The 19,066-nt window shown below is 37.7% G+C and overlaps 1 protein-coding gene across 6 annotated transcripts; it reads left to right on the top strand.

Moving 5' to 3' along the window:
• The first annotated feature begins 3,932 nt into the window (after nt 1-3,932).
• MACIR (macrophage immunometabolism regulator) lies at nt 3,933-18,733 on the top strand. Of its 6 annotated transcripts, none has more exons than XM_083354732.1 (3): nt 3,933-4,236; nt 9,312-9,487; nt 15,565-18,733. In XM_083354732.1, the coding sequence occupies exon 3, from the start codon at nt 15,586-15,588 to the stop codon at nt 16,210-16,212; it is 627 nt and encodes a 208-aa protein (XP_083210858.1). In that variant the 5' UTR covers nt 3,933-4,236; nt 9,312-9,487; nt 15,565-15,585; the 3' UTR covers nt 16,213-18,733. The 6 variants fall into 6 exon arrangements, with proteins under 6 accessions (XP_083210858.1, XP_083210855.1, XP_083210860.1 ...); XM_083354730.1 differs by lacking the exon at nt 3,933-4,236 and adding an exon at nt 5,739-6,490; XM_083354733.1 differs by lacking the exon at nt 3,933-4,236 and adding an exon at nt 7,556-7,572.
• The last annotated feature ends 333 nt before the right edge of the window (nt 18,734-19,066 follow it).

The raw sequence follows: 19,066 nt of genomic DNA, 5'->3' as shown, positions 1-19,066 counted from the left end.
TTCTTGCTCTTTTCCCTCGTTGATCTTCCTACAAGACTAAAGACTCTACCCTACACTTTTATCTCTTCCCCTTTTCCTCCCTTATTTTACTTTCATCTTTCTTTATATTTTTGTATTTTATGCTTTGTAAAAAAATTAATAAAATTTTGAATGATGAAAAAAAGACTGATAAAACATTTCAACATTAGATCGTCTAACCCTTTCAAAATGAAATATTTTTAAGATTCTTTCTGTGCTCTAGTTCCTTTGCTAGTAACACAAAATAGTCTAAATTCAAATTTTCTCCGAAATTTCAATTTTACGTCAGTCTCATTTTAGACTACAGCCACATTTTCTCATTACTGTTTATTACTTTAGCTCACTGCAATAGAATTAAAGCTATTAATAGGTTTGTACCAAATTTTATACTGCTTTATTCTATATTTTGCTGACATTTTGAGACAGCTTTAAAGAAAATACTTAATAGCTATTAATAGCTATTGATAGCTATGTTAATGATTTAAACTATTAATGAAACATGCCTTTTAATTTACAGAGGCATAAGTAATACCATGATGTCATAATGGAACAGCTATACATTTATTGTTTATACTGTTATGAGAGTTATTACTATCTGGAATGTCAGTAGATTGTGGGTTGCCACGTCCTCAACTCAGATACTAGAAGATATACTGTAAAATCTTCAAAGATGTGATGCTAAATTGTTCATAGGAAAGTACTACTGACCAGTAAAGAATCTCTTTTTCTTAATTTGGGTCAAAGTATACATAATTATAATACATTAGATTTGTGTGACAGGAAGAAATTTAGTAAGCGTAGTATCCCACAGTTATGAGTGGTATCTACTATACAATTTTAAAGGTATGGGATTAAGCATTGCCACTTAATTGGACTATGGAGTGCCAGGCAGACTTCGAGAAACTTAAGCGGCTATTTGCAGCAGAACCCATGCTAAGGTACCCGAACACCGATGCCCCCTTTGTGATTCAAACAGACGCTAGTGATGTGGCTGTAGGAGCTGTATTGTTACAAGAAAAACCCCAGGGAATCCTTCAACCCTGTGCCTACCCCTCCAAAAAACTAAGTGATACAGAACAGGTGGGCGGTATGGGAGGAGTTGGCTTATGTAGTTCAATAGGTGTTACTGATGTGATGGCACTTAGAAGGGGCTAAACACCTATTTGAAATATGGATGGATCAGAAGGATTTGGAAGCTTTAAAAACCTCACTAAAGTTATTCCCAAAACAAGCCTGATGGGCACAGTACTTCAATTGATTTAACTTTTCTTTATGCTATATTCCAGGGGGGAAGAACTAGCAGATGCCCTGTACAGGTTACTGCAATACAATAGTGCCAGACCCAAAATAGTCTGGTCATTCATTCTAACAAGCTGGCAGCAGCAGTGGTTAGGAGGGCCCAGAGAAAATCAAACCAGACATATCCAGTGAAATGCTAAACCAACTAAAATCATCTCTAAAAGATGAATGGCTAATAGCCCACAAGTAGCAATGCACCCTCAGGGACAGACTTGCTTGGGTGGGTCAAAACTATACGTCCCTGCCTCCTTGTCAGCCAGGATTTTACAAACCTGCCACGACTCAAAAGCAGTGGGGCACTTTGGATTTGTAAAAAACCTATTTAACCAAGAGAATTTTGGTGGCCATCCCTCAAAAAAGATATTGAGAGCTACAGTATGTGGCTAGCTGCCCAGTATGTGCCTCAGCAAAAAGATGGCCAGGGAAGCCCATGGGACTCTTACAACCAATGGCAAGCTCCCATGTACCCTAGAAGGAAATGTCCATGGACTTTATAGTAGAATTGCCTGAGAGCACAGGGAATACCGTGATTTGAGTGGTTATGGACCTATTCTCAAAACAGGTCTACTTTATCCCATATCCAAAGATCCCATCAGCCTGTGCCTTAGCCAGACTCTATCCAATATACGTACAGACTCCATGGCATCCCGGATCGCATCATTTCAGAACAAGAGGTGCAATTCACTTCGTGGGTTTGATGCAAGTTTTTAAAACTAAGGGGAATTGTCCAAAGCTTAAGCTCCCCCCACCAAACAAATGGGTGCAAGAGAGCCAATTCCTATGACTGCCTTGGTCCACCTGCCATCACACACACACACACACACACACACAAATTGTGCCCAAAGACCTGCAACACAAAGACTTAGTGTATTCAATGATACACTACCTTTAAATCTGTATCCTGGAAAAAAATTGAGCCCATGAAACTTATGAATTAGCTTTAGTGCTAGTTCCTATCATCCTAAGTTACCTCATATGTCATGATGTTTAAGCGAAATGAGAATTGCAACCAACAAACCCACCACTGAGGCATAAACATTTGGAGAGAGAAAAGGAGAAAATTTCTAAGGCTAAATTTCTGATGGCTAAACCAGTCAAAGTGAAAAGGAGACAAGAACAGCAAGATGAAATCTGGACTACTGAGAAATGTAATTATCTTTACGAGATTTTACTCAGCCTGAATTTAAACAAACACATTAAGGTATAGTTCTTTAAGTATATGTTTCCTTTCTATTTAAATGTACCAATAAAAACATTTGGATAACTCACAATTAGTTTGAAACTGAAATATTTCATTCACCCACCAAGAGCTAGTTCCTTCAGAACCCTGTCAGCAGCCTAGCCAACATTTCAGGGTTTGTTTTTTTAAAAATCCATAGAAGGGAAATTCATAGCAACAACAGATGACTAAGTCTATCCAGGAAGGAAATAATTGTATTAAGAAGGCATAGGAGTATTTAGTTAAAACCTGGCCAGAAAATGGGACCATTGATGATGACTGGAAGAACAATAAAATACAGAAGTTAAAAAAATGGAAATAATTCCTTCAATATCACACCTTCAAAACTGTTTTAACTTTCAGTTCAAACAAGAAGGAAACTTATAAAGTAATGCTTCCCAAACTTTTCCCCTCATTATCCAAAACAGCTTATCAGAAAGTTATCAAACTTAGAGGACCGTCTTAAGTTCCTTCATTCAGCATTGACGAAGCTGAACAAATAATCCTAACTCAAGGACTACCTACATTATAAAAACACCGCCACTAACTAATGTTCATGTCATTTCAAAAAAAATATCCATTGAACAATTTTTGTCTGACTAGGAAACTGGCAATCTTTAAGTCATTTACAATATTCATCTTGTGCCACATGGGTTCATGTATAGTTACCCAAAGGAAAAAAAAAAACACCTTTACACAATAATGGGTAATTTATCCAGTTTGGGAAGCGCTATTATAAAGGGAAAAAGTTGACTTTGAACCCTAGTGATTTTATTGACCTGTCCAGACAGCTTTCTTAACAACAGGAAAGAAAATCTTTGTGTTCTTCCAGGATGTTTTCAATTTTCCAGCGAAGTCCATCAGCCCTGGTTATGTCCTACATATTTCTCAAACTTGGAAACTTTTAAGATGCGGGGACTTCGGCTCCCAGAATTCCCCAGCCACCAACAACCCTAAAAGATTCCCATCCAAGTACTAACAGTTTAGGGCAGGGGTAGGCAACCTCGGCTCTTTTATGACTCATGGACTTCAACTCCCAGAATTCCTGAGTCAGCTATGCTGACTCAGGAATTCTGGGAGTTGAAGTCCATGAGTCATAAAAGAGCCGAGGTTGCCTACCCCTGGTTTAGGGCTAGCGCCGGTCAGCCACCTGCTGAGGCAAATGGAGCCTTACACCCACACGAAGGCCTACACGTGCCTGAGAACGTCTGGGCTTTATTTCTAAGAATGTCCGGGATTGAGATAGGGAGAAAAAGAGTTCGGTCCTTCCAAGTGCCGGCAACCTTCCTTTTCCTTCTTTATGACCTCACAAATTCCATCAGCTCTGACTAAACAAAAACGCGCGAAAGGCGGCGGCGGCGACCGAGGGAGCAAAGACGGGTGGGGGGAAAAAAAACAGCGCCATTTAAGAGAAGGCAAAAAAAAAAAAAAACCAGTCAGTTTACGCGCTCCGCATTTCCCACGGTTAGAGCCAGGCCTGGCAATAAGCGAGGCCCTAACGGAGGCACCGGTGGGCGGGACCGCAGCAGGAGGAGCGGCTCTCTTGCCTCGCCTCGCCACGCCAACCCCAATCCCCGCCCCAAGCCGGCAAAATAAGAGCGGGGAGGGGCCGCCGGTTGCCTCTCGCTCGCTCTATAGCCTGCGCTCAGCGTCTCGGGCGGCGGGAGGGCGGCCCGCAGGCCCGGCATCCTGGACCGTAGGTAGGAGAGCGAGATGGTGCCGGAGGGCTGAGGCGCCCGCGAGACCGACGGCGGCGCTTGGGGCCGGCGGAGGCTTTGCGGCGCGCCTTTTGCAGCCTGCAGGCGGGACGGGCCCCGGCAGCCCTAAGCTGCGGAGCGGGCGGGCGAGAGAGACGGCAGCGTCAGCCAGGCGGCGCGAGGAGGGTGAGCAAGCGCGCTCGCACCCGCTGACTGCGGTGCGGCGTTGGCCCAGCCCGCGTGTGCTGGCTGGCTGGCGGCGGGAGGGAATAGGCGGGTGGGCGCCACCCTCGAAGAGTCGTCGGTGCTTGTAAACAGACCGGGCGCGCCTTGCTTTTTTTTTTTTTTTTTTTTGTACGGGAGCCGGAGGCTGCCTCTTAACGATTCCCGACGGCGGAGGAGAGGTCGCCGGTTCTCTATAGAGGTCACCTACGCGCGGATGTGAGGTAAACCCTTCCCGACGCTAGCTGGGGGTTTTGCGTGCGAATTTAGAAATCCCGGTGCGCGCGCACCTGCTCGAGCATCCGTGACGCAGTGTGTTCATTGTGTCTGCGTGTTATCCGGACGGGCCAAGCGACGTGTTTGGGGGCGGGGGGTGGGGGTTTTTTGCTTCGTTCGGAGAACGTGTGGAGGTCGAATTCTCGCGTGCGGGATTTACAAAACAAGTGCAAATTGTCTCGGCCTACTTTATGCCGGTTGTGGGCGTGTGAATACGTGTAACTTTGACTTTGAGGTACACTTATTTAAGCTTCCTCTAGTTTAGCATGTAGGAGGTTCGTTCTTGGACCAAAAGCCTTTGCTTATTAGATATTTTTTATGACGTGATCAAGATTCAAATTATTAAATTAAGTAAACATTCCTATTCGGAGAAGCAGCCCCATCTATATTTCAACATGCTGCTAGTTTCAGTGGCTTTTATGGAGCTTTGATCCTTGCTGTATCCTGCTTAGTTTGCATAGGTAGGATATATCTTGTAGGATATGTCAATATTTTTTCCACTATATGGACTCCAGCTCTTGGATTTAAGTAATTTGATTGTACTAAGCCTTTGATTTTACAAGACTTTTAAGAAGCCAAGGAGCAAAGCCACGAATCTGAGCAAGCTTCAAGCTATGTACAGCATTTGATGTTTGATCCACCTGTGTTTTTCTTTTGTTTGCAATTTCATAGTAGGTAGTAGAGCTCTGAAGTTTTGCTGTCTATTTGCAGCATATACTTCATCACACCTGTCTATTCCCATTGAGAAATAGAGCTGATTCTGAAGCATAGTTGTTAAGCCTGTGCGTATGGCCCACGTGCTTCAAGGACTCTCCATGGTACTGCTGCCTTGCCTCATTGTCCATAAAAGGAAGTAGCACTATGGAGAGCTCTTGGCAGCTACAGATTCCCTGCATGACACAGAGATCTCTTTCCTCTGGCTTGCATTCAAATGTATCTTCTTAGATCTGCTCCCCTAAATCAGATCTAAATGATGAGGGGAATCTCGGTAGAATGAATGACTGCAAATAAAATGAATTTAGCATTTAGACTTGAGAATGTAATGTTTTCAACCAACAGCAAAGCTGTTTTTAAAAATGCAAATGCTAGAGGTTGTTGTTGTTGTTGTTTTGCAGATACGATGACAGCTGAATATTTTCAGCAAAGACTTCATACTATAAGTAATTTTATTTCTCAGCTGATTTTTTTTTAATAATCCCAGGACTTTTAGTTTTGCAGCTTCGCTTCTAAAATTTGTTTTTTTAGGATGCCATTTAGAGTAGAAAAAGAAAAAGAAAAAACTCTTAGTATATAAATAGTTACAATAATATATTTTAAAACCATTGTTAATAGTAAGATAAAAACTAATGGCAACAGTAACATTAAAATATTAAGCTCAACAATAATACTAAATGTAAAAACATTGTACCCCAAAAATCATACCCAACAATCTAATAAAACTACATATTTTCTATGTTGGTATAAAATTGCTAAGCTGTGTTTTGATCTATTGCCATTTCTATAAGTAATTTTTGAACATGCAAAACCTGAGATCTGCTTCTAGCATTCTACTTCACAGGTTCAGAAGATCTACTATACATTATATAATCCTTTGAATGGCAGAGGGTGAAGGAAAGTTAATATCCACAGCATCATAGTTTTGTAGCTTGTCTCAATATTTAATCATGAATTCATGAAGAACAACTGAGAAGGTGTCAAGTGGTCTGTTATTGGACTAAGACTGAAGATAGCTCTGTGTACGTGTTTGTGTGTGCTGTAGGTATGTATATTTATTTCCATTATTTCTCTAACTACATACACACACACACACATATACACAAACATACAGAGAAAGATATAAAAAGGCAGCAGTAGATCAGTAAAGATAAATCTGATTCCTGGCCCAGTAGAGTAAGATTTAATACAATCTCATGCAAATGTAATTTATCAGAGACACATGCCAGACTCTAGTTTGGAGAAAAAAATCCTTATTAAACACTTATGTATGATTTTATGGTACAGAATTATATGCTAGAAACATTTATATGGAAAGATATCTTCATTGGTACCCATCTGGTTCCCAGTCGCTTATGAATATATGTAATATATTTATTTGTAATCCAGTGTCCAGTGCCATATTTATATCCAGGAACACCTCTGGGACTTCCAGGGACCCTAGATAAATTTTAGAAAATAAAGGATGAGGGTGTAGGAAGGAGACATTGTTTTGTTCATGTCTGATTCATCCATCCATACATTCATTCATTCACTACTTTTATTATAAGTAACTCAAGGCAGCAGACATACATAAGACTCCTTCCTCTTCCTATTTTCTGCACAAGAACAACCCTGTGAAATGGGTTGGTCTGAGAGCAAGTGACTGGTCCAAAATCACCCAGCTGGGACTTGATCTCAGGCTCTCCTGCTTTCTAGCCCGGTGCCTTAACCACTAGAACAGGGGTCTTCAAACTTAGGCCTTTTATGACTTGTGGACTTCAGCTCCCAGAATTCCTCAGCCAGCATGCCTGGCTGAGGAATTCTGGGAGTTAAAGTCCACAAGTCACAAAAGGGCCAAGTTTGAAGACCCCTGCAGTAGAACAAACTGGCTGTCATTTTGCCACTCTTCTGTTTTAGTTTTTGACTGATTTTGTTGGTTTTCTTTTGGTATAGTCTATTTTTCTGTGTGCCAGTTCGTATTCATAATGAAATATATGTTGCCTGTGTGTCATTTTCTCATTGGGTAGAGTTTTGCTTGTCTTTGAACTTCATCAGTTTGATTTTGAATTTATTTTTTCTTACAAACAAGTAAAAGTAAAAAAAAATCTAGATTCAAAAGAAGCCCTCACTTTAGCTGTTTCTTGGGTAAGTTATATCCCTGTTAGCATAATTTGGAATTATTTTTAACTGGTTAAAATGACAGTTTTAGCCATTTTACAAATGAGTAAATCCATTATGTAAGTGTTCTGTTGTAAGCTTTATATGAATTCTGAAATTGTCCACTGGCTTTAAATTTTAGAAATCTTCAAATATGAATGTGCAAGAAACTGGAGAATATGACAAAAATAATATGTATGAACTACATAAATATTCAGACATCTGAACACTGAAAACATTTCTAGGAAACATCTGTTGCTAGGGAGAGAATATTCACTAGGGACTAAGACTGGTTGATGTGATCTCATTTTCACAATGAACCAGGCCTAATTATCACTCATAAAAAATAATTGAGTGATATTTTACATGGGTGATACGGCAAAAAACCCCTCTTATCCTTATCTCGTACTATTGTCCTCTCAGGAAAAATACAGACTTGTATCAGTGGATATTTTTCTATTATAGCTGAGTGGACAAAAATTCTAGAAAGAATAAACCTTTATTGTCAAAGTACATCCATGTATACATTGAGATTGGCTGAGCCTCCCTTTGTGCCCCCCCCAGCTTACAGTGACACAAACCCTCCATCTTATTACACCATGTGAACTAATTGCACAACACACCAGCCTTGCAAGTCAATTATGCATAAAGTTTATAAAAATTATTTCCTGTTCAAAAGCCTAACAGCCCATGGATAAAAGCTGTTTTTCAGCCTGTTGGTGCGGCTGGCTATACTCCTATATCTCCTACCTGATGGTAGGAGAGTAAAGAGATACCGTCCAGGGTGTGAGTCATCACTGTGAATGATTCAACTATATCCTTTTTTGCTTGATGGTTATAGCTGGCTTGAAATTGCAGGGAATCTGTGTTGTTTAGTGGGTTCTCATTAAATTGAAATATCGAACATTTTTATTATTGATATTCTTCAACATGTTAATCACTTGGATGAAGACAGAATGCTTATCAGATTTCATGCAAAAATTAGTGGGCTAGCTATTACTCTAGAAATCAACAACAGAAATTTAAAACAATCCAATCCTAAAAGAAATAAGCTGAAAGTTACTGAATGAAATTAAATATAGACAAGTACACTTTTTCACTTAGGAAATAGAAATCAAAATACATATATACTGAATGCAAGTTACCTGCCTGAATGGCATTACATGTGAAGATGATCTAAGAATAGCAGTTAGCTGTAAACAATATGAGTCAGCAATGTGACATAGCTGCAGAACAAGACAAATGCCATTTTATTCTATATTAGTCAAACCCCATTTTCAGCAATGTGTCAATTTAAGAAAACACATTTTAAGAAGGATTCAAATCACCTGGACAGGTCAAGGGAAATCACAAGGATGATGAGAGGGTAAAAAAATAACCTGCAAGAAGATATGGAAAGAACTGGAAATATTTAAGACTTTAGACTTGTGGGGAAAGGGAATGTGATGGAGAAAGGATGTCACACAGAGAGTCAAAGCTGTTCTTTGTCGTTTAAGAGTGCAGGGTAGAAATAATTTCAGTTGCAGGAAGAACTGACTGAATACTAGAAATTATGTCTTAACATTAAGAGAGTTTTAAAGTACTTATGTAAAGAAGAGGTAGAGACTGCAACATTACATGAATTTTTTAACTTTGGATTGTTATACCAAGTACAGACATGATTGGCTAAACGACTCCTGCTGTGATTTTATGATTGCTTGAGTCATGCTCTTATGGTTTCTTTATAGAACAATATCCCAGTGAGGATGACAACCCTACTCTTTTTACTACCTGCTTTTCCTAACCAGGCACTGCCTGGATGCATATGGAATGAAACACACAGAAGTCTTGGATAAAATGGTCTCTGAGCAGATCCTTGCTCTCCGGAAATGTTGACAGTTAACAACTGGAGAGAGACAAGTTGGTAAAACTACTGTATATTGTGTATATTATGTTCTACGAACATTTCTTGAATCCTTAAAGGGTAGTACTATATTCCTATCAAATATGACCCTACATGCAGCTGACTGGCAACTCAAGACTTAGAAAAACCATGCATCCTGCTCCTCTTTTGTTGGCGTCTTCTGAAACGGTTCATACTTTGTGAAATTCTAAAAGTTTTTGTTTCCGATTAGCATTTCCGCTCTAATTGGGTAAGTAATTTTCAGTTTTACAGTCTAGAGGAGCTCAAAAAGAAATTGCTGATGCTCCCTGGAATATTTTTTTATTACTCTTCTTCTCATACATGCACATATTGAACAATAAAATTAATAAAACTGAATTAAATCTCACTGACTTACTGGGTTTTTTGAACAATGGGTAAATATAAACTTTACAGCCATGAAGAGTTTTGTTGAATGGCATATAGATTTTAGTCAATAAATAATGCATATGCTCATAATCTATAATCTATAATCATCTCATAATGTTATTTGATTAATACTGGAAGATATCCTTCACTTAAATGATTCCTTCCAGATATTTTGTGACTACAGTAGCCACAATTTCTAGCTAATTTAAGTGGATTAACTGGTAATTCTGGAAACTGTAGCCCCAGCATAACTGGAAACGATTAAATTGGATAAGGAAGTTGTAAGGAGATGCAGACATTGTCATTTTTAATTCTTAAACCTTTTAGTCTATGAAATTTGTGTGAGATTTGTTACTTATAGAACAGCAAGTGATATAAATATTACATTTTAGAGAAATCTAATGCTGAGTTATTCTTCTACATTTGTCAGACATCGTGCTAAATGTTAGAGATCTTTATATTAAAATGTTATTCCTTACATTAAAAACAAAAGTTTGTTGACCTTCAAAATAATTTGTACAAAACAGCAAAGAAAGAATTAGCCAGTTGTTCGCAATATTCCACAGTCTACAAGGCTTCATGTGACAAATGTACTTTCCAAGTTCATTGGCCCATATTAACAGCAATATTAGCATTACCATGATTTATTGCACAAACAGATACATAATTACCATGCTAATGTCAGGCCCACAAAACTTGTAGAAAGGAAAGTTTACTACTTTAAAAATTACAGGTCACAAAGGAATAGCTGGCAGGTAGATCAACTGTTCAGCGTTGCAGCAGCAATGGAGCTGGCTGTGAGGCCTGGAGGTACTCAGCAACATGCCTTTTGGGATGAAGATGACTCCAAAAACCTAGGAAGTGGTGGATCCTTCCTGGCATCAGTGGATTGACTATTTTTTTAAAAAATGCCAGCCATCCACACAAGACTGCTTGGTAGGCTGCAGATTGGGCAGATCTGCTAACGTGCATCCATAATTGCAGTTCAATGTGCCATGCTTATATCAGTACATATTTTCTGGTCTTATGCTCCATATAAATCAGAACTAGAATTAAAAAACTCTAAAGAACAACTATTCTGAAGGGCAATGAGACCAGAGAGGAGGCAGAAGATTTTGTGAAGAATGTTATTTGTACTATTTGTACTAAGGGTTGACAGGCTAACAATAACAGCATTAAAAAAATGGCAAATTCCAATTTCTGTTAGTAAAACTAGATGAGGATGATTAATCCCTCAGGAATATCCTAAAAATTTATTTCAGAGTATTCTCTCAAACCAACCAGAACAGTTGGGATGGAGAAAAGGTCTACTACATGATTTTTATCAAAAATAAAAAACCAGAATCAGCTACAAACAGATCTGGGACTTTGGCTATCTACTGAGTAAAATGTTCAGTTGTGATTTAAAATTCATTGATCTTCAATTATACTTGCTATATAAATCATAAACTTCTGGATAGAAAGACGGTACACATACTCTGCAAATTGTACTCCTAATAAACCTTACACATGTAACAGGATATGCTTTGAGAATGCCAAGTATGTATAAATGGGCATATCTGTGATGAACTATGAAAGTACCCATTTGTACAATTCATTATTATCTACAGTTGGAGATTACATGTTCAATTAGCTTCATTTTAGATTGCTTTACACAAACACTTCAAGAATCCCATCTTTAAGATAGTGGTGAGCTATTATTTTCATAAAATGAAATCTGGATAATAGACTCTCACAACTTTTTATATCTGGTGCCTTCAAGATATATTGCTACTACAGCCTCATAATTCCCAGACAGCATGTGATCCTCAGACTCGTGACTGTAGTTTTGTGAAGGCTGAATTAACAAAATTATTTTTTTCTGTGAAGATTACCACTATTTTATTTATATGGTGTGCATAAGAAGCACATGTATTTGATGAAGAGCAACCACAGCAGGTTTATGCACAAATGGAATTATAGTTTGGCTCTTTCTGCTGTTGCATTTTAGAAATATAAATCTTTATCTAATGTACTTTTTCTCTGAGATCGCAGGAAAAGGATTTGTTTTTTAAAAAAAATTCTATGGTGAATATTATTTCACAGATTTTTTTTAATAGCATTTTTAAATAAGAAATGGAACATAGTCTTTTTTGTTTGTTTGGCACATCTATACACATGGATTGTATATTGTTTCCTTCAGTGTTTATTAGGTGTGTATTTTGTAAAACAGGTTGCAGATTGAAAGTAATGTCTGTGAAAATCAGTGCAAAATTTCCCTATGATTGTGATGAAAAAGAAAACCTTCCTATACCTGATCTTGTTCATTCAAAATCAGTGTAAATAGATTTATCAAGTAGAGGATCACATACAGCCCTTTTGTAAGTAAGTGGGTTATAACCAAGGGATGGTGGTGTGGTTATTGAGGAGCTGTGGTGCTTCAGTGATTAGAATGCAGTATTGCAGGCTAACTCTCTGTTCACTGCCAGAGTTCAATTCTGTGTGGCTCAAGGTTGACTCAGCCTTTCATCCTTCTGAGGTTGGTAAAATGACCCAGATTGTTGGGGACAATATGCTGACTAAGCCACTTAGAGAGGGTGTAAAGCACTTTGAAGTAATATATAAGTGCTATTACTATTGCTATGGTGCTCTCTTGAGATCAGGGGTTGCAGTCCAAGATTTATTTATTTATTTTATTTTATTTTATTTTATTATATTTATATACCGCCCTTTCCCGAAGGACTCAGGGCGGTTTACAGGATGATTAAAAGGAAAAATGCAAAAGTTAAAAACAATTAAAAAATTATATCAATCCCTGAACAAATAAAAACCCCAGTTAAAATTAAAATTGAAATTAAAATTCTCAGCCTGGGCCAGAGAGCTTGAAGAGCCAGGTCTTCAGGTCCCGGCGGAATGAACGAAGGTCGGGGGCAGTCCTAAGCTCCACGGGCAGCTGGTTCCAGAGGGCAGGCGCACCCACTGAGAAGGCCCTACCCCTGGGTGTTATCCGCCGGCAATCTCTTACCGGCGGTACCCTGAGAAGACCCTCCTTGTGGGAGCGCACTGGAAAGAGGTTTAGGCCTATTCAGTACTGTAGGACTCAAAATTCATTGTGTAATGTTTGATAGGTTCAAAACAGCATTTGCTACTGGCACAAATGTACAAAAAAGAACCATGGCTTTTTGTTGCTGGTTTTATTGACACAGATACTTGCAAACCATAGTTTGTAATCTAGAAGATGTGGAAACACATCCAGTTAGGATTTATTCAGTAAACCTAGTGAAGCAATCAATAGTTTAGAATAAGAACCTACCCAATATTTGTCCCAATAATAGTAGGCCAGATTGAAACAAACAATTGCAGGGTTTTTTTGTCTTTGTCCTGCAGATATTTGTGTGTGTGACAGAAAGAGGGAGTGTGTTGTGGGTGTGGGTGGGTATGCGAGAGAGAGAGAGGTGTAATAAGCTGCTACTGTAATTTACTGGCCTTTTAGTTTGAGGTTGACAGATTCCAGTAGGTGCACTCGTCTATTTTTTTTTAATTTGTGGCTCTGATAGTGTATTTGGTGTAAATAACTTTCAAACATCATACATGCATCATGATAAGACATAGGCTAGATAGTGAGAAGGTGCACACAGTTCTTTTCTCCCTACATGGTCAAAATCATTTCAAGATTCGTCACATTGAAAGCAAAATTGCTACCATTTCTAATGATCACAAATGGAATTTGAAATCAAAAGTTTTGACCACACTTGGACTATTGCATCCAGTTTTGGTCACCATGATATAAAAAAGATGTTGAGGTTCCAGAAAGAGTGCAGAGAGGAACAACAAAGATGATTAGGGGACTGGAGGCTAAAAATACATTGCAGGACTTGGGTATGTCTAGTTTAATGAAAAGAAAGGCAGGGGGTGATATGATAGTGTTGTTTCAATATCTAAGGGTATGCTGCAAAGAAGAGGGGGTCATCTTATTCTCCAAAGCACCTAAAGGCAGAACAAGAACCAATAGATGGAAACTAATCAAGGAGAGAACTAAGGAGAAATTTCCTATCACTAAGAACAATTCATCAATGGAATGACTCAGAAGTTGTGGTCCACAACAATGGAGGTTTTTAAGAAGAGATTGGACAATCATTTGTCTGAAATGATACAGGGTCTCCTCTTAAGCAGGGGTTGGACTAGAAGACCTCCAAGGTCCGTTCCAACTCTGTTAATCTGTTAATTGTAAGTGAGGTTATATAATAGTGGCTTATTCATCCTCTGAATTATCCATCCATTTGACCTTTTGGCATATCAGAAAATAGATGTATACTAATGACTGATATTCTTATGGGCAAAGGGTTGCATGAGTGAACATGTTCGTTTTGAAAATACAGTTCTGCCTTCCAAAACTGTCAAACGTCATTTAGAGCAGCTAAATTCTACAACATCTTCTATTGTCAGTACATGACAACACCGTATCACAAAAGAAAATAATTGCAAAGGAGAATTATATTATAAAAAGTGGCAGATAAGTTATATTATAAAAAGTATATGATAAAAGGTGGCAACTAAGAATATCCCTTTGTAAATAAGAACAGCTTAACCTACTGACAAAAGGGCATCAACCTAATCTTTGGATCACTGCAGTTTTTATTAAAGGGTTTATTAAGACATAATCACTTTGTTTTCTATCTGAGCTAAATTCTGTACCATAAGAGCCCAGGGTCATGTGCTCTGGTTGAGTAGGAAGTAGAAATTGAGTTGGGGGAGGGGGGTTCCCCACAAACGAGCTTGCACTGAAAGTAATTAGAAACATGCTAGGCTTTTTATCTGTTGATTAGCTGTGCATTTGGAATATTAGATTCATTTCAGTATAGCATGGAAAAAGATAAGCAAGGGTAGAGTGGCTTCAGGGAAAATTATTTTCCATTCCAGTTCCACATTAAATTGTAATGGTGGTGTTTTTAGTGTTTCTCCCACTTGGCTGCAGCACTCACTTGTTTTGCACTGCACTTGCCTAGTCCACACTCAAACCTGTCAATGCATGATGCAATAAACCTTGTTTTTCATTTGGCTTCTTGCAAAGGCTGAGATTGATTAGAGGTGAGAGGGAATGAGTGACCCAAGTTCACTCAGTGGATTTCTGTGCACCATTCTGTAGAGAATGGTTCAAGCCATCATCTGAAAACATGGCTGTTCCTGTTTAGGGATTTAGTCTGCATGTAATAAAGAAAATTGAACACTGACTTAGCCCCTAACTGGTGGTAGTATGTGAAAATAAAAAGACATTTTGAATTTTATCTTGAAGATAATCCTTGCTTTTACTTTTTTAATCTGTAATATCTAATGTCTAATTTGTTGTCTTGTGGCTCTACTACTAGGGTAAGATCTGGTAACTGAAATACGGTTATATTCAGAACTGTCATGTTTACTGTTCACAGGTAGTACTAGAGCGAGAGGATATTAGTATTTTCAGTTTATGGATAAAGGTTGGGAGCTGAACCTCATAGGAAAGAAGAAAAGAATGATAGATAAAGACACAGACCAGTGTTTTGCCAAAAATGGAATGCAAGTCCAGTTCCAGTCATCTGTTTGTTACCGTGTGCTTGTTTACAATGCAGTCTCTGCAAAGTAAGGTCTAAAGACAGAAATGACTGCCATTTCTCAACCGACACCATTTCCACCTGTGTTTGTGTCATGCTAATAAAGCTGTTTTGTATTTTTAGGTTATTGGATTCTTACTTAAAATGGAAGTTGACATTGATGGAGAGGCCAGATCTATGCTAGCCCCTCTCCCGTTGCCTATTGCTGAAGTGAGTGCTACAAGCAAAACAGACAACGAGAAACCTCGCTGCTCCAGCACCCCATGTTCACCAATGCGCCAGACTGTTTCAGGTTACCAAATCCTCCACATGGATTCTAACTACTTGGTTGGCTTCACTACCGGAGAGGAGCTCCTGAAATTAGCCCAAAAGTGCACTGTAGAAGAACAGAATAACGTTGAAATGATAGGGCCTACTTTGCGCTCCAAACAGCTTGATTCAGGACTTTCTCGTTCTTCCCGAGTGTGCAAAGCCAGAAGCAGGTATTACCAGCCTTACGAGATTCCAGCGATCAATGGCCGTAGAAGGCGACGAATGCCCAGCTCAGGGGATAAATGCAGCAAGCCACTACCTTATGAACCATACAAGGCATTTCATGGTCCTTTGCCTCTCTGCCTTTTCAAAGGTAAAAGAGCTCACTCAAAATCCCTAGACTACCTCAATTTAGACAGAATGAACATCAAGGAACCAGCTGATACAGAAGTGCTTCAATATCAGCTCCAGCACCTCACGCTCAGAGGGGACCGTATGTTTGCTAGGAACAACACATGAACATAAATCATCCTTCATTCTTCACTGCATTAAGATTGTCTATACAAGTAGGCAGTCATGCACTTGGTACCTGATTGGATCAGAAAAGTGTTATTAGACAAAGAAAGCATAGGAAGATAAGGTGTACGTGTGTGTGTGTGTGTGTGTGTGTGTGCGCGCGCGCGCAGATGCGTGTGTGGAAACTACATGGAAAGAGAAAGGAATACTGAAAAATTCTGACAAGAAGTTTATTTGGAATATTGTAACAAAACAAATGTTTTGCACATGGGTACCTGAAATTTATGGCAATTTAACACTCAAAAATTGATGTAATGTGAATTTTGTTTCTGACTGAGCTTGCTGTAAGAAATTACTCATGGATAAGCACTGAAATATATTATTTAATATTAATCATATGTGCATATGCAATGAGTTTTGCATTATAGGACAAAATGTTTCACTAAAACCGTGTGCTCTTTAAAATAGTCCAGTTTGCACTCAGTGTAGCTGGATTTGCACTGGGAACAAAAGAAAAGAAAACAATCACTAATGAAATTAAGCCTCAGTACTTACATTACTAGAGATGACTGTTTTTAAATGTATAATAATTGAACTACTTGCATTTCAAACTAATTTCAGTGTAATTTTTTTAAACAAAATCCTAAAATGTGTTTTAAAGAAAAAAATATTGAAAGAAAACCACTGACTTTAATTTTGTATGTTTTTTTAAATAATTATCTTAACACAGAAACTTTTATAGTGTGTGATGTAAGTATGAATATAGATATTTGTGTATGTATGTATGTATATGTGTGTATATACACACACATACACATGCACAAATGCTGAAAACTGCATTTGCATCTGTGATATTTAACATTTAGATTTTACAGTAACAGTACTACATAGGTATGATGAGCGGTTGTTAACGACATTTTAGCACTGCATTTGAACATTCCAATTTATTTACAGCACTGATCATTACAACTTCATCTTGTTTTGTTTTTCTGTAAAAAAAAGCCTTTCGGGTTACAACTAAATTATTGATTTCTTCAAATGTACTGGTGTAAATCATCTCCAAACAAATCATATTTTAATTTTAATATTTAGTGTTACTCTCTTTTAAGATATGCTGCTTATTACAGAAAGAGTGTGCAATCATGTTATGTTCTTGATCTGTAAATTATTTAGAAATGAAAGCTTAACTCTTGTGGATAAAGTAAGGAATGCTTAAATTGTTTATGAAACTAAGCCTTTTTAAAACCATTCCTTGCAGATTTGATTTACTTGGAAAAGACTTGTCTCTTAAGAATGAATACAGACAGCATATGCTTTGAATGCATAAGGGTTGCCTCTTCTTTGACATCTTGTGCAAAAATTATGCCCAACTGGCAGTGTATAAACTATGGATCAGGTTTTTTTTAACTTGAGAAGATGCTTGTAATTTTTACAAGTTGCACTGCTATATTAGAGTGAAAAATGATTTCCTAAGGAACTACTCTGCATGGCCTTCTAATGTAAACAGAAGTGTACTGTCCAATGCCAAAGAAAGGATTTTTACATTTATTGATTAAGCATAAATAATAATAATTGATTTTATCTATGAAAGCAACATTGATAGAAAATAAAAGGGTAATATCCATACTTTAGTGTGGCCCTTGGTATGTGTTGCTCTTTTAAAACCTGGAAAGAAAATCTGCCTGATTATATATCATTTTACATTCTTTCCTAAAAATGTATGTATATTATAAATGTATGCATCAATTTATATATTTTCATATATATTGTAGACCCTGACACACAAAAGGAATTTGGTTTCCATATTTCAGAAACTGTGACATGGAAACTACCACACGTTTAATATTAAGAGAACTGCTAAAATCTAATCACTTTTTCCTTGCCATTGTAATAGCAGAAACAGCTGCATTTGCCTACAGCTCACTTTATGAGACTTCTCAGTGATTTTCTATTTATCTGAGAAAGAATTGCCCATTGGAAAGATATAGCCATGGTATATGCATGAATCTGTTCTTGTTATGATGTGCAATGAATAACTGCATTTTGGGAGATAGATAATACATATAAGAGAATCCTCAGATTTGTTGTTATAAAATTTGCTTGTAAATGGTTGGCCTCAATTTATGTGGCTTTTGAAATATTTTCTTGGGGAAAAAAGTTATTTCTTAAATTTTGTTTTTAATTTCTAAAGTTCTCTGCATCTCTTAAGTCAGTTCCCTGGCAAGATAATCAGCCCATTGCTGACAGCTTATGGGATAAAAGTGGGAAAATACAAATTTGACATTTCCCCCCACTTTTTTAAAATTGTTCTAAAAGTTATTGAAACTATAGCATATCAATTTCTTGTCTTGTATGAAAATTTATTTCAGTGATTGAATTCATTGCCTGGAGTTTGCTCTTTTATCATTGTTTTAAAGAGTTTTTTGAGAGTTGGGTGCATTTAACGCTAAATTAATACATTCATTTTATTAGATAACTTGAAATGCATATTGAATGATGATTTACCAAGAAAGTAAAACTTGAATGGAAAATTATGACCTGAAGTCTTCTTACCAAGTAATCATTTATTGAGTTCAGTATTTTTATACATGGATTTTTACAGACCAATCACAAGCCATATCCTTGATACATTGAGAGCATGTTTCCATACTTTGTTACTCCATTCATGTGGGCTCCTTCCCTTCCTGATTCCCCCAGAACATTTGAGGTGGCAAGTAATTCATATTTTTTTAATCAAGACTTATGACAAAACCCAAAATATTAACTATTGAGTTTCACTAGGAATATGGGTTTTTCTCTTTCTATACAAGATTTCTTTATGAAAAAATGTCAATTTTTTTACCTTAATAAAAGATAT

Source organism: Vipera ursinii (genome assembly GCF_947247035.1).
Source record: "Vipera ursinii genome assembly, chromosome: 2".
Lineage (NCBI taxonomy): Eukaryota > Metazoa > Chordata > Lepidosauria > Squamata > Viperidae > Vipera > Vipera ursinii.
The sequence above is the reverse complement of the archived record's forward strand: the minus strand, read 5'-3'. Positions and strand labels throughout refer to the sequence as shown.

Bases quoted from the DNA above. Each gene is read 5' to 3' on its own strand.
- MACIR (XM_083354729.1), top strand. From the start codon at position 15,586: ATGGAAGTTGACATTGATGGAGAGGCCAGATCTATGCTAGCCCCTCTC.